This window comes from Nelusetta ayraudi, unplaced genomic scaffold (assembly GCF_046127955.1).
Source record: "Nelusetta ayraudi isolate G7.1 ecotype Tasmania unplaced genomic scaffold, CSIRO-AGI_Nayr_v1 ptg000062l, whole genome shotgun sequence".
NCBI lineage: Eukaryota > Metazoa > Chordata > Actinopteri > Tetraodontiformes > Monacanthidae > Nelusetta > Nelusetta ayraudi.
In genome coordinates this window covers 869189-888302 of record NW_027466112.1, presented here as the reverse complement: position 1 = coordinate 888302, position 19114 = coordinate 869189, and the positions used below count along the sequence as shown (strand labels likewise).

General features: G+C 43.1%; 1 protein-coding gene across 10 annotated transcripts in view; it reads right to left on the bottom strand.

Annotated features, from left to right (window-relative positions):
* The window catches only part of ptprsa (protein tyrosine phosphatase receptor type Sa), a 209083-nt gene that overhangs the window by 48045 nt on the left and 141924 nt on the right, over nt 1-19114 (bottom strand). For all 10 annotated transcript variants that reach the window (XM_076040592.1, XM_076040593.1, XM_076040590.1 and 7 more), the window contains 6 exons: nt 11154-11423; nt 10453-11034; nt 9794-9930; nt 9527-9671; nt 2809-3129; nt 544-737 (listed from right to left, as the gene is read on the bottom strand). In XM_076040592.1, the coding sequence (XP_075896707.1) occupies nt 544-737; nt 2809-3129; nt 9527-9671; nt 9794-9930; nt 10453-11034; nt 11154-11423 (1649 nt within the window). The remainder of the gene's footprint in view (nt 1-543; nt 738-2808; nt 3130-9526; nt 9672-9793; nt 9931-10452; nt 11035-11153; nt 11424-19114) is intronic.

Below are 19114 nucleotides of genomic sequence, written 5' to 3'. Positions count from 1 at the left end.
CTTTCATAAGAAGAGACGGGAAAGAAAGCCATTGTGGAGGGCTGCTTTACAATTCAAGCTGTCAGTCCAGACTCTTTTTACGGCAAAATGTTTTCATACCAATTTTCATTTTTACCCCAAGGGAAAGGTTGCTATAATCAACATTTTCTTTTGAGTCTTTGTGTCGGGAGAAAAAGCACGCATATCAGACATTTCGAAGCGGATGCCGCCACAAAGTAAGGGTCCCAGACAATAAAAGCCACGGAGGCCGAATAGGGCGGGTAAGATGAGTGATGCTTTGATTACACTTCTTTCTTGGAAGACGGTGGAAAGAATATTACGACAAAATAAAAAGACAGAAAAGCATCCCAAAATTGGCTCATACTCCAGCGACTGCCGAACCGGAAGACGAAGGGAGAAAGAAAACAGGAGAAACGCTATTCAATGACATTTTAATCTAAATAAAAAATGTTAGTTTGTTTTCTAGTACTATTTGGCAACTAAAGGTAGATGCAGCTGTGTTTTTCGTGGGAGGTCCTAAAAGGAGGCGTGTGATGGTCATACCTGTGCGTCAGCCAGCATGACGTCCTTGATGAGGGGCAAACCCCGCGACTCGCCGTTCTCCACGCGCACATAGTGAACCTGGTAGCCGCGGATCTGTCCATTCTGCTTGCCCGGCGTCAGCGAACGCCACATCACCTTCAGGGCCGTTGAGTTGAGGACCTCCACCTCCACTCGCCTTGGAGGAGCCCCGGGAACTTTGGATGGTGGAAGAGGAACTCTTTGTTGGATTTTGGTAGAGATCAACTGCAGTCCTCATCCACTGACAACATTTTTATGATTCGTGCCCAGCAAGGTGTGACACGCGAGCAGTTCTATATCTCACTGTAACTGCAGCATACACTTTCAACTAGGGACGCACCAATATCAATGTTGGGTATCGGTACCGATACGGTGGTTGAGTACTCCACCATGACACCGATACCAGTTGTATATACATGTGTATGACAATTTTGTTAAATTGGTGTATTGCAGTGAACCTTGTGACAGTTCTGGAAAAAACATGCATCAGGCAGAAAGGATGCTGAGGAATGTTGTTCAAATAACAGTGGGAAAGAAAAATCAAAGTAATTCTACAATGTGTAACGGCATTAGTAAGTACTCTGTAAAGGTACCGGTGAGTATTAAAATGCAAGTATTATTCTCGACAGGTTCTGTAAAAAAGTAGTATTGGTGCATCCCTACGTTCTAATACTACTATTACTACTTTCTACTATTTATGGAAGCGATTAAAGGAGGCTGATAAAAGTGCCTTGACCATCGATGACAGTGAGAAATGATGAAACGCTTAAAAGACCACAAATAGAAACTGAGTCGCATTATTCTCAGTTCCCTGTGTAGCACCAATAAGCATTTATACCACTACTACGACTACTACTACTACTACTACTACTATTACTACTAACAACAACAACAAAAAAGCTACTTCTTCTCTTCTGTTTATTCTTCTTTTTAAAATGGCGACTTATACGTCTGTCTGCTCTTTGCAAGACATTCTGGAAGGCCTAGTTTTCAGTTTTCCCTCAGTGCTTTGGACAACATCTCTCTGGATGGATGCGCCGTTACGACTGCTTCCATGTCCATCACTTTCAGCCACAGCCCCATCTATCCCCATCGTCACCGCTTCAGCCCAGCTCTCATTTCTTGTATGCGTAAATGGTACAGAGCAAGCGTGTCCATACTAAGGAACTACATGTGGACTAGTCTAACTGTAAGTCTAGTCTATCACTGTGGGGAACGGTGCGGACGGCCCAAAGCCAACAACGTCGGCCATCTGTCAGCCATTCAGATGTTGTGTACCATCGCCACAGTCGTCCTTTTGAGGCTTTGCGACTGGCCTGTTTACTTCAGAGCACAACTTATCAGTTTAGTGCACACAGTGGTGGCGTACGTGGTGTTTAAACCACCGTGGAAGGTTTTACTTTGTTTTTCTTTTGGTCATTTAACATTCGCTTTTAGTCTGACAAACACAGCCTTGATCGTTTTCAATTACAACTCGCCTTCATTCCAAACTGCACTATCGCTCCAGAGCACTGAAGTCCATGTTCAAAATGCAAGACTGATCCTTTTCCCCAAAAACCATGTTTGCATGTGATGGATGACGTGGTGCAATCTCAGAACTTGCGCCAAAATTAACTTGCGCACCGACATGGGTCTTGCAGCGTTAGTGCTCTCTGCTGAGCAATGCTAGCACCAGTAAAACATAGAGGCAGAATAAGGCATATGGTCGCTATTATATGCAATGTTTGCTGGGTTAAGTTGTAACAGCGGCACGCTTGATTTCCCAAGTGAGCTATGCGGGCATGGATTAAGATGCTGCTCTGATTATGAGGCCAATCTACTAGTTGTGCGGTGGAGGTGGAGGTGTGGTGGTGGTGGTGGTGGTGGTGGTGGGGGGGGGGCATTCTTAAAATCGGGGAATATCTTAGAAGAATCTCAGAAGATTAAAGCAGCACCCTTGGTGATTAGGCAAAGGTCACCACAACCTACTACAAGAAGGAAACCAGCATTGGTAACATAGGGTTGTACATGTAAATCTCCAGAAGCCACTTATTGCACACACAACATTTATTTCTAACACTAGGAACAAAACAATACACAAGAAAGTTGACTGGAGTTATGACGTGATGTGAAGTAGAGTAGAGTATGTGTTATAGTTGCATATGTGAGGTTATATCTTTTTCCTGCAAACACGGATGTGCATCCGCTGCCATAGGCACGACACTCATCTAGCAGGCAATCGATATGGAGTATTAAAAATTCATGTACCGTCTTCATCGGTGCGGCAGAGCGCGGGCTCGCTCTCAGGGCCTGACCCGATCTCAGTGGCGGCAGACACGGTGACGCGGTACTGGGTCCACTTCTCCAGTCTCCGCAGCACCACCTGCTCGTCACTGGCAGGGATTGCGTTCTCCTCCATGAGCACTGTGTCATCACTGTCGCCGTCTGACCGGCCTACCACCTGGTAGAGCACCCTATAGCCCACCAAGTCTCCGTTCTGACTCTCTGGAGGTGGGGGACGCCAACTTACCAGCAAGGTGGTAGAGCTGGTGCTGCTGCACGTAATGTCTCGAGGGGGGGCTGAGGGCTCTGGTCAGGTGGAAAGGACAGGGAGGAAGGAAGGCAGGAAGGAGGGAGGTTGAGGATGAGGAGGAAGAGGAAGGGGGAAAGTAGGGGTGAAAAATAAACAAATACAAAGATGGGAGAGATAAAGAAAATGATAAAAGGATAAAAAACAAGAATAATTCAGGCAAAATAAATCGTGAGCAAAGACGGAAGCAAGATGATAAAAAATAAAGCAGAAAAGAAGCAACGAACAAACAAACAAGCAAATGTCAACATAGGAGGCATACGTGGATAACGTCACAAAGGTGTGTAATAATGAATCAAAATGGCGACGGTTGCACACTAATGTTCATTTTTTTTTTCTGTGCAGTTTGTGTTAGATCCCTCACTCTGACTTTGACCGCTGGTACTGATATGAATTAAATCAACTCTGCAGTCCTGCTCCGAAGAATAATTACATCAATGAGGACATTGCAGCAAAACGTTTTGGAATTCTGTAAACTGTGGCTGCTGTTATTGCAGCATTTGTTCTGAAGTCTTCTCACCTGCAGTCGTTAGTTTCACAAAATTCTATTCTGGCACTGTGCCTTAAAGGGATATTTCACTTTCAAATGATTTTTGTGGAAATTTCCTCCGTAGGGGTCTGCTGAGGTTCTCCGCTTACAGACAGAGTTAATAACATTCTTCAGTTACTGATTAACATGAGACTTGCATGGATTTCAGACAAACGCGGTCTTGTCCAGGGGTTCAGTTTGAATCCAATGCTTCCAATCTAGGTAGCTAATTAGCGGAGCCAACTACATGATCGTGAAATGCTATCGTTTAAATTCTAAAAGCTTTGAAACAAAGCAGCTTTTGTGCCCGTGTGTCCAAAGTGTTTCTAGCATTTGACTCAGAACCCTGCACTTCTGATCTGCGTCAAGTTCCCGCACAGCTGCAGCTTGTCGAGAGAGTGACAAGGAAAGACATAACAGACTTGTCCAGGGTCCGGTACTGTTCAGATAAAAAGGTCTTGCAAAATATATTCTTCCTACTATGGTTGAAAGGCAGGGAATGTATTTCCTGCTACTGAATGCAGCAAACCCAGTTCATTATTACATTTTTTGTGTTTTATGGAAGGAAAAATAAATAGCATGACAAAAAAAATAACACATTCCACAGTTGGCATATGTTGGAAAATGGCAATATATACATATAATAACAAGCAGGATGATTCTCATTTTAAAAGAAAAGCAAAAAAAACCCCAACAAAACCAAAACAAATTATGATTCAAAGGAGGAGAGGGAAATGATTTTCTCTGTAACCAAGGTAACTCGAAAGAAAACTTCACAACAGCAGCAAAGGTTCAAGATGACAAATAATGAGAATAAAAATGAAATATCTGACAGAGCACAAAAAAAATAAATAAAGTTTAACTTTGAAACAGACACGTGAACTGACAAAAACAAACATAAACAGACAAACAAAACAAAGCACAGGCATGTTTCTCACCATACGTACCTGACTCCCATATCTACTACATTTTAAAGACTTTCTTACCAGTGGCACCTGACTACAGAGCCGGGCCAGCTCCCTCTCGGAGAGCACATCAGAAATTCTGACGCACGACTCGCCCTCCGATCGGTAAACAAAACAATTCTCCTCCCCATGGAGGGAGATTTACTTTGGGGTTTTTTTCCAGAGGGGGAGACTGGGCTCTTTGCTGTAGCCAGGGCCGTGAAATACTCATGTATGTTCGGGCCGGAGGGTCCACAAGACTGTGAGAGGGAAAGCCAACGGAGGAAACATCGACCCTCCAAGGATGTTCTGTTCTTTTGCCTCTGTTCACAAACTTCTTTCCTCGTTAACCACTAACGGAGACGGGGTTGGGGTGGAGGGGAATCCCATTTCATCGCCTTGCATCTTTCTATCTACTTACAAACTTTTTAGCCCAAACATTGTACAGAAAAGTGCCGCAGTGTATAAAATGCCTGATTGGCCCAGTGGGTGGTGCGTCAGTCTCATAATCTGAAGGTTGTGAGTTTGAGCCTCACACGGGGCACTGCCTTTCGAACCAAGATGGCGCTGCTCTGGTAGGCTGTTTTTGCAGCAGCTTCCCCGACGTGGGGGTAACTTTGGTGCATCCAGCTCGTTTGTTTGGTGTATTTAGATTCAATTGAATCTTTCTTGTATTTACTGTAAAGTTTATTTGTTGTATTGTTTTTAGTGCTGCAACAGCATAGATTCCTATTTGGGATCAATAAGATCTATCTATCCATTTATCTATCTATCTATTGGTAAAAGAAGAAGGAAGAAAACAGACAAAAGTGGAGAGAGAAGTGCATTTTACAGGGTTTTAACTGTGAGGGAGGTCTTCCTGCAGTCAAGACTGAGAGTTCCAGCAACACAACAAATAGGACAGGACCTCCGCCATAGTTCCCAAACCCTTCTCTGTGTCCAATGGGCTTATTTACTTATGGTCTTACTGGATTTTGAGCCTTTCAGCTTCTTTCCTCCACCCGCATTGTATTTGCAAACCCTCCACGTCCGGAGTGATTGCTCAGTTCTCCATCTCGGCGGCGTGGAGAGAGGCCGCTGATCTGACAGGGGCCAGGCTATCGCAGCGCACACGCCTCCTCGCGCCTGATAACGGTTTAAGGCTGGATGGCGCCACAGTTATATTAAAGTGCATATCTCATAAAGGCCAGCGGAGGGATTATGGATAGTAGAACTATAGAATCACAAAAGCAGAAATTCAGCTAATGCCTCTCCCGGGGCTCCTTTGAAGCCTGTGTGAAGGAGTTTCCTCAATGCTGTATGACATACAATTAGTCATGTCTGCACCCTGCCCTCCGTATTTATTTTTTTAACAGGCCTTTACCTCTGTTGTGACAGGACTGAAGTTGCTGGGTATGAAAATCTACAATGTCAAGTGCTCTCTGGCATACTGCGTCGTTTAGACTGCCTTTTAATTACACACAAGAACATCTCCAGTGGGTTCCATCTGCATATTGTGCATTGAGCACAGGCAGTTTACAGCCTATTACTCAATGCTTGTTGTCAGCACTTTGCATGACAAACACGTGCACACACACATGGAGCTGGTGCTTTTTGCTATCAGAGCGAGAGCACATGTCTGCATTCGAATTGTATTTTGATCACAAGCCTCGGATGACAGGATGTTCGTATTTGTAGATCATTATGGAATTAATCCCCCCCGCGACCCCCCCATCCACGATGCCAAATGGCCCAGCTCGCACAAATACTCCAATACATCTAAAAACCCTTCTGCAATTACAGTAAGTGGGAGGGGGCTAAAGTGCTTGTTTGGCTAAATACAGAGGATTTGGAATCTGCCACTTTAATTTGAGAGATAGCACTTGACTGGCTACTGGCAGGTTCTAGGTATAATCTAAATGTGTAACAAAGCCTGACAATCCAAAAGGGGGTGACTGGCTCAGAGCTCATCGCAAAGCATGAAATTAATTCTGACGCTTTGAAATGGGATTCTTATCTGCCACTCCAGGGACCCTGTAGTCCCACTAACACCCACTCCCAGGGTTGTGTTTGTACGCTTTGTGACTGGGGAGCAGCTAGAGTTCCGCTGTAAGCCCTCAGCTCTCGGGGTTGTGGACCCATTCCGGCCGCGTCTGAACGGACTCTCAATCTGGTCTGAGTTTGGGCAGCATACTCCGAAAGGCCATGCTTCTGAACGGGGACTACTGTTACCAGCAAAACTGCGTGCCTGACGTATTACTGTGACTGAGGAGCCAATGACCTTTTTGGGTTGAGAAATAATTTAGCATCAATTCCAATGAATAAAGTGAGGTGCTTTTTCTTTATTTTTGCAGTGAGTTCCTGATAAAGTAGTTCCCATGACAAAGCCCCTGGTAATGCTGCTTGGACTGAGCATGAAACTTTAACAATCTGCAAACACTTTGTACCACAGATATAGACAAAAAAAAGCAAACAAAGAAGAACATGTTTGTGTCTTTTTTATGTAGCAGTTAGCGGAGAAGAGTTTCAGTCTGCCAGAGGATGCGCCGGGTTCAAATCCCGTGGAATACGTTTTGGTTAACGAAGTACCGACTCCAAACAACAACAAAACCTAGTTAAAATTGTATGCACGAGTTCTCCTGTTTTAGCTAACATGGTCTGCGTGGCATGGATGGCAGTGTATCCCACTGCCTTTGTTATTTTATAGGCTTGCTGTCTAATAGTGTTGTGTCTAATGACACTGTAATGAGGTGCATTTTTTATAGCATTCTTCTGTTGAAATCTCAAATGTCCAAATGTGTTTAATTTTCTTCAGAACGTCCTGAACAGCTGCTAGGCGATGCGAGAAACGCAGTTCTCGGCGCCACTGGCAGACTGAATCCCTGAACCGGAAAATCACTTACCTCACAGCATCCAAACGATCACGCAAAATATTTTGTTGTGGGGAACCTTTTTTGCATTGTCTTACTTTAGTCTACTTTCCTGACCTCAGCAGTAAAAAACAAAACAATGGAAATGTCTCACAATTGCCTCAATTATGGGTGGCTCAATATGCACTTCAACAGAAACATAGTTGATAACTTCTTCAAATAAACTGGCAAAGGAAAGAAGAATAAAATGATATCCAGAACCAATCTCTTTTCTATACAGGCAGTTGAAAGGGGGAAAAAACTAAATATCTGATTTATATGTGTCAGGGGTGTCTACGTGGAATCTGCCTGGTGCCCGGAAGTTGCCTTTGGCTGCATTGGGAACCAGACAAAACAGCACAAAGATGCTGTTTTGTGTAACTACAAAAATATTATTTTTGGAAAACCAAGTCATAAAAACAAAGAGAAAACAACTCTAAGAAAACAAAAACAAAAAAATAACTCAATGCAACACTATTAAAAATACTCAACACAAAAGGAGGAGGACACAGGAGTGAGGGGATGTTAAGCCATTCAAAAGGAGAGCTTTTGTTCCTTTGCACAGGGGAACAAGAGGCAGAGAGAGAGGGTGAGTGTGAGAGAGTTAGAGAGAGAGGGAGAGAGCACTGGAGTGGGGAGATCTGAGGATAGGAGAGGTGTGGGTCCATTCAATCAGCTTGCAGTTTACCCAGAACCAGATGCAAAGGTAAAGGAAAATCACACGTCGCAGACACACATCGATAGGTGAGGATGTGCACAGAGACTCGAGAGACATTGTGAGCAAAAATGATGCCGGATGAACGTGAAGCACGTTCATGCCCGGACTGATCAAAGAACAGCGTTGCAGTGATTAGGACTCATCAACACCCCTAGTGGACAGGAGTGAATGCTGCATGCAACTGTCGCTCTCCTCAGTGACTCGGCACTGTCTGTGGGGCTCTGCTGCTGAGCATGAATACTACAATCAATGAAAAGTAAAGAAAGAAAGTGTGACGTGGTTTGTTCCAAAACTCTCCCACAGCTCAGGTGTGGGGTGCAGCCAACAAGTTGCACTGGTAGAAACAGAAAATGTGTTAAGAGAAGTCTCCACCCTGTACCACAATGGCTCTCCTTCGTCCCAGCACCACAAAATGTTTGGCGTCATCCATAGTCAATCTTAAAAAGTACAACTTTCAGCTTTTTCTACTTGTTTAACTCTGATTTATTCATTATTATTTTCATTATTCATTATCTATTATTATAATTTGTTTCCAGAATTTTGCTGGATCCAATCAATGAAGAGCTGAGGCATTTAAAACGGATTCAGCCTGCAGCTATATGTAAATGTGCATTCTGGCAGTTTCTTTTTCCTTTGAGAGCCTTTGTGATGTGGGTGAATAACTGACATTTTTTGTGTCTCAGTCGTGTGGAAAGAAGTGCACTTGCTGTTGACAAAGGAAAATTAAATAATATGAAAAAAGAAGGGTACGTCCAAAAAACAAAAAACAAATATTTGCTGTATGTACGGCTTAATTTTTTCTTCTTTTTTTTTTGACAATTTCGTGCGCACTCAGACACATCACAGATAAAATCAGGTGGTTCTACAAATAGGATGCCGTGGAACCCTCTGGCTAGGATTATCTCAGTGAAGATCTCATCAAAACAAGAGTAAATAAACCTTTATGTAAATGAGTCGTATACCAAGGTCATAAATTGAGTTATGTGAAATCAAGACCAGCTGCAAAGGAAAAACAAAAAGTCAAACCACAAGTGTTTCCAAGAAGCTGATGAAGCCACCTCTTGGGAAGTGCATCGTTTCTACATTTTTCTTTTTTCATCCAACTCTGACATGAACCTATGCAAACACTGTTGTAGCTGGAAGACGATGATGCAGGTGAAAGAGAAAACAGTTTTCACGCTTTGGATAAAGGGAAAAGTACAGCATTTCTTTATATTTCACTTCAGTGAGAACAAACAACTGCATCAACAGTGACACAACGAATTTCACTGATTTCATTCAAGCCAACCCATTAGGAGAATAAAAGAGATTACGTACTGGCTTGCAAGGTCCTCTGTGATATCTCATTGGTGAAGGCACCGATGCCTTTATTGGAGATGGCTGCCAGAGAGAAGTGGTACTCTGTATTTGGGCGGAGACCTTCCAAAACGTAGGAGGAAGCAGGAGCAAAAGACTTCTTCATCTGGTGGTGGAAAATTTCCTTAAAATTATTTTACTTAAACCAAATTATTGGGCGACTAAAGATGATACAATGTGTTAAAGCAAGTGTCTGTAAAATACAAATCGAAAAACTGAAAATCTTGCCTGGGTTCCCAAATTCCGATCCATGAAGCGCAGTTCATAGCTTATAATTCCTTCTTTGTCAAAGGCTGGTTCCCAAATTAGTTCAACGCTGGTGTCGGACACGGCACCAGTCTGGAATCTGGATGGTTGACCTGGAACTGAAGAACACAGCCAAGGGCATTGTTGTGGTGCTTGTTAATACAAATTAGTGGGGACATTTCCAATTACGGTCAGAAAAAAAAATGAAAATGTGCCAGTAGAGTTATTTTTCCTGTTCAATGATTTCCTAATAAAACATCATATTTGTTTTATTCGCACTTACACCATGGCTAATGAGATTTGGCATGAAAAGACCAAAGACTAGAGGGAAAAACAGGACCAGCGCAGGACCAATTGTTGTCTACATAACCTCAAGTCTTTGTAGTTAGATATGCACTGGTCTGAGCTTTCCATTGCTGCTAAGCTGATTCTGGTGAATTCTGAGACACAACTCCCTTTCTTTTCTTCTCTAGCTCATTTTAGTCTGACTTTCAGTCTGAGGCAGATGAAGAGGTGAGGAGATCCCCACACGTGTGAATATCCCTTGCTCAGCAGGGAGGGGAAAAACTTTTGATTTCAACAATATTTGCCTTCTGCACACGCAGCAGATCTAACCAAAGGCCAACACAGAACACACTCACCTCCTTGCAGCACTTTGACATGAACCGGCTCTGAGAAGGGTCCGTCACCTACAGAAGTGAACGCTAGCACTCTGATGGTGTATGTCTCTTGAGCCGCTAGGCTTTGGATGGTGGTGAGGATGCTGTCCTGGACATTATGGATCTGCCACAGGCTCATGGGCTGCGAGTCATCCATGGTGTAATAAACGCGGTAACCCTTGATCTGTCCGTTGGGTTCCTCGGGCTCTTCCCAGCGCACCATCATAGTATTGTGAGATATAATATGGGCCTGGATGTTCCTCGGCGGACTGGCGGGTGCCTGTTCGCCGGTCCGAGTCTCGACCGGCTCGCTGGGGGGGCCCTGGCCGATGGTGTTGACGGCCGAGACACGGATTTCGTACTCGGTGTTGGGGTACAGGCCACCGATGCTGTAACGTGTGGTGGTGATGTCATCGACCGTCTCGTATTTGCTGTCTGGGGACTTGGCTCGATACTGGATGATGTAGTATGTGACTGGGTCTGGGTTCCCCGAGTCCCAAGTGATGGTCACGCTGGTGGCTGTCGTTTCAGTAACAACAGGAGTGCCTGGAGGCTTGGGGAGAGCTGTCGTGGGGACAACACAGGACGGAAAGAGGAAGAAAAATTTGGGATGGTTGATTAAAATTAGAAGCCTGGCTCATGGTAGTCACCCTCTAGCACCAGCCAGCGCGGGCATCTCTTACATTTGACAGTGATCTGCGCCACAGCTTCGATGATGCCGAGGCTGCTCATGGCCACGCAGGTGTAGTTGGCCGACTCGCGAACGCTGCTTAGCTCAAGAACATTCCTGCCCACTGGCATCTCATCCTCTGGGGTCAAGTCTTCCGAGTTGAGCGTCCACTTGACGTAAGGCATGGGCGATCCCACCGCCACACACGTTATGTTCACACTGCCACCGGGCATAATTTCCTGACTGGTCGGTGGAATAGAGAAGCGAGGAGGCACACGCCGGACTGGGAGAAGGCATGAGGAAGGGAAGAGGATGACAAGAGAGGGCATGGGAGTCAAAAAAAAGAGAGAAAAGAGAGGTAACAAGAGAGGCAGATAAAAATGGACCCTTCTCAAAAGAATACGTAACACAAAGGGTTCAACGTGTTCAATGTGAACTGAAACACAATATTAAAAGAAGTAGACTTTATCAAACATAAAAATATACAAATAATGAGAAGGAACTAAACTAACAGAACTGCTTCGACAACAATGTACAGTTGATTAACGATAAAGCAACGATTCATAGCAACAAGGTTCCATTGACCAATATTTGACCCATCACAGCACAATTAAAGACACAAAAATCTATTACGAGTTTCTCATCTTTGGGACTGAACTTGATGACTTGAGCCTGACAAAATTGCAACATAACCTGATCACCAGGTGAATGGGTGTGGTAAAAGCCATGTGATAATGCTATCACATAGGGCCAATGTGGCAACCTGGAACTTCCTGTCCTTTCAGGCACACATGCCAAACAGGAAGTAAGCCGTTCTCGGCTTCTCCCACAGCACAGGAAGTAGAGGGTTACAGAGCCATTGACCACCTCTGTTGGGTCTCTACATACATCCTAGCATAGATTTGCACTTGAAGACTGTCTGTTCTACCGTAGCATGGTAAAGATGAGAAACTTTAATCAGATTTTTGTGGTTTAGGGTAGATCCACTGGACAAAGCCTTTTTAAGATCTGACACGGTTCCATTGATAGATGCAGCTATCAGTTTCACAGACAGCATGCATAAATAGACCGAGGTAAATTAAGAAGTAAATGGTAACAAAATCAGATATAAAAATTGAGATAAAATGCATAGAAGAATATAACTGAAGGGTCGCTAGCATGCCCAGACAAAAGACGACTGGAGAGGAGAGAAGGAATACAAGATAGAGGGGGGGAAGCTTCGTAGGAGAGGAGAGAAAGGGAACAGAAGCAGAGAGCAACAGCGGAAGAAAAGGAGAGGGAAAGAGTTGGAGCAGGGTGGAGGGGAGATAACCCGCTTCAATGCAGTGTAAACGTTGTATTTTTTTTTTCCTTCAGCAAATGTGACAAAATGTGATGGTGGCACATTGTCACATCGCGGTCCCAGTTAACACAAATAAGTATCGAGGAACAAGGTGTGTGCCTAGTAATACACAGAAAATGAGCTACAGAACTTGTATCAGTAGTCTACAGTCACAAAAGAAAAAAATGTTGGCGTTGAGAAACAGCTGTATTAACGGGGGAGGAGAAATCCAGAGAAAAAGACAGAGGAGGGGAGGGGCCAATGAATGAGGGCGTGATGACAGCAAAGAGGGAGGAGTCAAGGAGTCATGAGCAGCAGGTGAGTGCCAGGAGTTTCGAAGACAAAGGGCAGAAAAGGCACTGTGTACTAGTGTATATTCATGTATTTATATATATATACTGTATATATATATGGATATAAGTGTATATATATATATATATGTATATATATATATATATGTATATATATATGTATATATATATATATATATATATATATATATATACATACATATATATATATATATATACACATATATATATATATATACATATATATACACACACCCACATATATATATATATATATATATATATATATGTATACATATATATATATATATACGTATATATATATATATATATATATGTATATATATATATATATGTGTGTGTGTGTATATATATATATGCTTAGAAATCGTAAGAGAGAGCGAGAGGGATACTGTTGGAATGATGTCTGACGTCCGTGTGTACAGTATGTTAGCGTTAGAAGGTATGCATTAGCATAATACTGTGTGCTCATGGCAGAGTCATCCCAGCAAGCTCTTGACAATGTTTAATGTTCTGAAAGAGACAGTGGTGTCCAAGACACACAGTACTTCCACAAAAAGTGGCATAATAAGTGAAATGACTACTAATTGTTTGCAAAAGATTTACAGTTGCACATAGATTAAACCAATAACAGAAACACTTTACTGCTCATTTGACATTCCTAAGAAAAGTTGCGAATGAAAGCCAGAGGCAACTGCAGCTTCCTGTATAGTGTGAGTGAATAACTGTTCTTGTGACAGTTTTTACTGTCAACAAAAGGCCAAACTTTCATAGTCAAAAATAAAACATAGTCATGTTTGTTGGGATGAGAAGAAGGTCAAAAAGCCAGAGGCAAAGTAGTGCATGTGTGAAAACTTTGAAGCAAAACAAAGGTTCTGAATGGAAGAGGCCGACTTCGAGTCGAGCTTGACATGGACGAGGGACATGAGAAGAGCTAGAACCAGACAGACACAGGCAGCAGAACAGTAGACAAGGACAGACTGTGGGAGACGGTGATGGATGGCCACGCAGACATACTGTACAGTATGCAGGAGGGGACAGTGGAGGTTGGGTTATTGGAGAAAGGGAAGGAGGAGGAGCAGGGTATAAGTAGGGGATAGAATAAAGGAGATTGATCATAAATGGCAAAAAAACAAAACAAAATGATAATTTAAATAAAAATAGCAAAAAAGACCATGGCTCAAAGTGGGTTTGAAGGTCTCACACACTGGGGCTTAAATCCAAGCATCAACTACACTTTTCCTCCTCCCCGCCACTGACACTGCACCGTAATGCAAGTGAGACTCCGAGGCGTCTCAGAGTCGGGCGGATGTGAGGAGTGTGCAGGGGTTGAGGGTCGGGTGGGGAATAGATGGGAGATTTAGAGAGGGTGCATCAAGGATAGGTAGCATTCCAAAGTACACCGTGTCAATCCAAATGGGATTCTTATGATCGTTGCATGAGACAATTTTGATCTTCAACAAACTGAGGGCACAAAGATCACAAACTGCGGTTGGTTGGGGTTTTCACCTGAGGACTCACACTTATCAGCCAAGCACCGAGATATTAAATGAAATCACTGACTGGGTGTATCTAGTGAAGCAAGTATTAGACGGCTATGTGGGAAGGTAACACAGGTGGAGATTTCCTTTCACTGGCAGGATTAGTTGGTTAAAACGAGACGCAATGTCACACTGACAGCAAAAATGTCTCCCCCTAACCTATCAGGATGTGTTTGTTTGTGAAATAAAACAGATCTCAAGGGCTCCTTGTAACAAAAAGAGACCTCCTTAAAAATGCTGCAAGAATGACAAATCTTTTCCTGCGTAATCCTAACCTTAGTATTAAAAAAGGAAGAAAGGAAAAAATAAGAAGCATTTGACCATTCGAAAAACTATCATACTTTTTCTCATTCACAATTAAAAAAAAAGAAAAGGATATCTAGGCTCCAAAAGGGAGATTATTTTCTTTTTTAAAAGACTAAACTGAAAAAGTAGGCATGAGAGCCCATTTTATAGGGGCAGAAAATGAATGTATCTGCTTTTTGATTGGTAAAAAGAAAAATGCCGAATGAAAGAGCAAAGGTGAAAGGGCAGCCTGTTCCTTACACAGACATGCATGGGTGTGCCTGTGGTAGGGGTGACGTTAGGGTGCACCCCCATCCACTTTGGCAGACACCGGGAAACCAGTACAATCCAAAAAATGTCACCCAAGCCCATCCAAGCATGCCGCTCATTCCCAAATATAGCATTGTTCCAGACACACACACACACGCGCGCGCACACACAATTAAATGAAAGAAAACAAATGAAAACGGAACAAAAAACACAAGAAGAACTAAGTCGGAACAGCATAAACAGGAGCAGAGTGCGGGCGTGTTGGACAAAAAGTTTGTGCATCGATGCTATCAGATGTTTTAGAAGGCTGAGAATCATTGAGGTTCCAATTAGGTGGAAAATAAATGAGAAAAACAAATAGGGCAAACTGTTTTTTATTACTTGTGGAAATGTCCAATCAAAGAGTGTCTGACGGTGCACTTCTCTCCCTGGGGCTCAGGTCAACCAATGGACCGGGAGCTGAAGGGACTGAGTGAATGAGGTTTCCCCACAGGAAGAGGTTTCTGTTCACCTTTGAGTCCCAACACTGTTTTTCTTTTCTTTGGCTTTTGGTTGCCCATTGAAATTAGAAATGACAGACCAGATGCACCCAGAACTTCTGCGGAACTAAATGATTGGATAACATGAATGGCAAAAAGCCTACCGAGAAACATTATGCACAATGTGTCTCAAAATGTATTAAGGTTTTCTGAAAAGATTGTCAAGAGCTACACGTCTGCTGAGACGACAGCCTGTGTGACTGGCAAGAAACCCTCGATTGCAAGTAAAGTGCAAGTGAAATGAAACAAACAAGGAGATAGAATCCCAATTGCATGGACAGGCTCCTCATTTACAGAGACCAGGAGCCCAGCCGGCCCATTAAGAGTTGACAAGTAAGTCAAACAAACGTGTACCTTCAATTTGGAGTACTACCCACAATTAATCTTGTTTCAAGCCCCAATGTGGAGAGAAAGACAAGAAGCCTTACAGTGGACGAGGTGAGAAGCAGTCGAGAGAGAACGCCAGAGTACTGCACTAGCTTCTAAAATCGTGGGTGGTGTCGTGGAGGGATTTGTGCCAAAAACAAAAACCAGAGGTCAGAAGGTGGACATTATCGGCCATTTTGGTGAGGCAGTAATTGCTGCCCCAAAATGAAGGGGGACGCCAAAATAATGTGCAGCCTTTAGTGTCACCTTGAAGCTGAGATTACACCCTCTTGCTGCTTGAGGACACGGGCGCACTATGGAGATCCTTTAGTCACACTTGCTCGGTGACGCCTAGGGCATTTACATATGAGCCACAGGGGTCGGCCCGCATTAACATACCATAGCTGTGCCAATGCTAAACAGTCGCTATCGGTGGCTCATCAAAATGGAAATTATTGCCCTAAAGGAAACTGACAAGAATCATGGTGGGGGTGTCTAAAAATAGATGGCAGTGGATTGAAGGGATTTAAAGACTGGATCACTTTTTCCATCCTCTACTGACAGGTATTTCAGGTAGATGACAAGCAGCCAAATTGTACTGCAAGACTCCCCCCTTCCTTACCGCGACAACACCTTCAGTGAATATCAGCGATGGGATTTCAGGGAGGTAGTCCGCATTTGATTTGATTCGGTAGACAAAAGGGGGCCGATGGAATTCGGTTTTGCACGAGACAACGTGTCTTCGTAGAAGCAGCACAACTACTTTTGAGGGGTGGCCATTAAACTCCAGGGCTTCTTGAGACAAACATCTAATAGAGATGGCAGGGTTTTGACTTTGGTTAGTGAGAGTATAAGGTGTAATCTAGCTTTCTTTCCCAACGTTACACACAAATGCGTTAGCAGGTACATGCGAGCGCAATCATCCTCAGGCAAGGTACCGCAGTAGGAGGCCAAACATGCACATGCGCACATCACAGTCCGGTGTTCCTGCGGCCGTTTTTACAGTTTGGAAGCAGGCCGATTTTTGCAGTGCAACAGCGCCATGTGGCGTAGATGCTGTTATGTGGAGAGTCTCTGTGGTAAATTGTTGATTTACTTGGCTCAGAAGGATAGAGAGATCTGGCTGATAACTGAAGGCAGAACAAGGTTTGGCCAGAGCGATAGAATAAAATAGTGAAGATGCTGTAGTGTTGACCAAAACAATATATTGGAATGCTCAACATCTCTTCAAGGCAACCCTGGATAATGTTAAATGTTTTGGGAGATGGGGTCAGAAGTCTCTTCTTAACACAGAAAACAGACTCACAAACGTTCCAAAAAGATTTCTGAGCTGATTTACATGATGCAGGTGTTGCAAAGAAAGACCATAACTCTCCTACGGCACAGGGGCCATTTTTTCCGAACCAGTAAAAAATGGCTAATATGTCAGTTGTTGAAGTGACTTCTATTTTTATTTCCAGTTGGCCTTCAGAAAGAACAGTCTTATCCAGTAACAATATAACATTAAATTTGCTGACTTTTATGGGACGCGACCGCCGGTTCAGCCTCTCTTAAAAAAATCTCTACACTAGCAGTTAAAGTGCGTTTCTGCATTTTTGTAATGAAAATCTGAAAATTTTCATTTGTCCCTTCTACTTGCAAATGAATTTTCTTCTGCTCCTTGTGAATTCACGCACTTTCACTTGGAACAGAAGAAAATAAATTTTGTGTGTTTGAGTGAATGTGCCAGGGAAGGAGAGCTTTTGCATACTGAATCATCATTTGAGTGAATGCCATGACTTGGAGGGAACACAGGCAGCAGTCACTCAACGAAACCAATCACATTTCGCTTCGGAAAATAAAAGCATCTTTGAGGACCCGCTAAGCAACAGCGAATGAAAGGCTGAAGTCATTATATTGTTATTGATCCACATGGCACTGTAAATAGCATCTCCAAATGGCTGCCTGAAATCACCATGGAACCCAATCAGGCCCAATGAGGTCTAATTTCTTCCAATAATGGGTCGCTATAAACAAGACGACAGGAACACTGGCTGTACACACTCGATATATTTTTTTGGGTAATTTTGCATTTGCACTCCGCGAGTCAAGAAAGCAGCATAGCTCTGGAAAAGAAACATGAGTCACGAAAACAAATGAACCACAAAAAGGTAACAGGATTCGTCAACAGAGAAGCAGGTTCAGGACACGTTACTGAACCAAAAGGGGGAGGGAAAAAAATAAATAAAAACAGACCCAAATCGAAACACACAAACACAACATCATTAACTCAATGCAGGAAACCAAGTAAGTAAGGGTGAGCCCAACAAAAGGGTACGTGGGAAAAACACTTGAAGGGAATCCAAAGTGGGAAACCAATGCAAGAAGAAGACACAGGGGATGCATAAAGGAAAAGATCAGAACAGCCAAAGGGATTCTGTGCAGGCATGCAAGCGCAGTTACATTCTCCTATCGTGCAACACTTCCTGTGATTCACACGTGCTGGGTTTTCATGACGGACACATGCAAGAAAAGCGTTTTAGGTGCAGAAGTAATACCAAAGGATGCAAAAAACGAGAAAAGGCCCCACAATGCAAACATAAAAGTAAATTAACAAGACCCGAGCTAATCGGGTTTGCTTTCATCATTTCTCCCTTGGAAATAAAGAAACATTTCTTTCATAGTCATTTAGCAGTTTGGAATAACTGATTAGTATTTATTTCAAATTCGTAATGAGTCGAGCTCTGCACAGTAGGCAAAATACAGCTAAAAATGTTCTCAACATGTTGATTGATCTAATTTTTTTTTTTTCTCTTTTCAAATGTGGGTTAAAAAAAGTAAAAAAGAAAAAAACACACCAACCTTCTCGAAGCTCTGAGGGATGTAAAGGGGTTGATGCAGAACACAATGACATGAGGAGAAGAGAAAAATAGGGGAAACACAGAGAGAGTAAAAAAAGCCACCTCAAGGTGTTTAGCTGCAGCTACATTTCCCTTTCCTTTTATATATGTATTTTTTCCCTCATTATCTCTTTCCCTCACTATCAGTGACACCCGTTTTGATAGTACACTTGCACTGACCACCCCCCCAGCCCCTTAAATAAAGTTTGAACCAAAACAGTCAGATTCACCCCAGTGGCCACTCTGTTGCTTGGTACAAAAAGAAAAAAAAAAAAAAAAAAAGAATAGTGAGGCGCCACTGGAGTCAAATCAAGCGTACAAAACTCATGATTCAAATGTATCACAAGGCCCTTATGGCCGCCAGCGGAGGCTCCTGCTGCGGCCGCATATTTGCTTTTTTTTTTTTTAGAGAAGGAAACAAAACAAAGACAAAATAAAGAA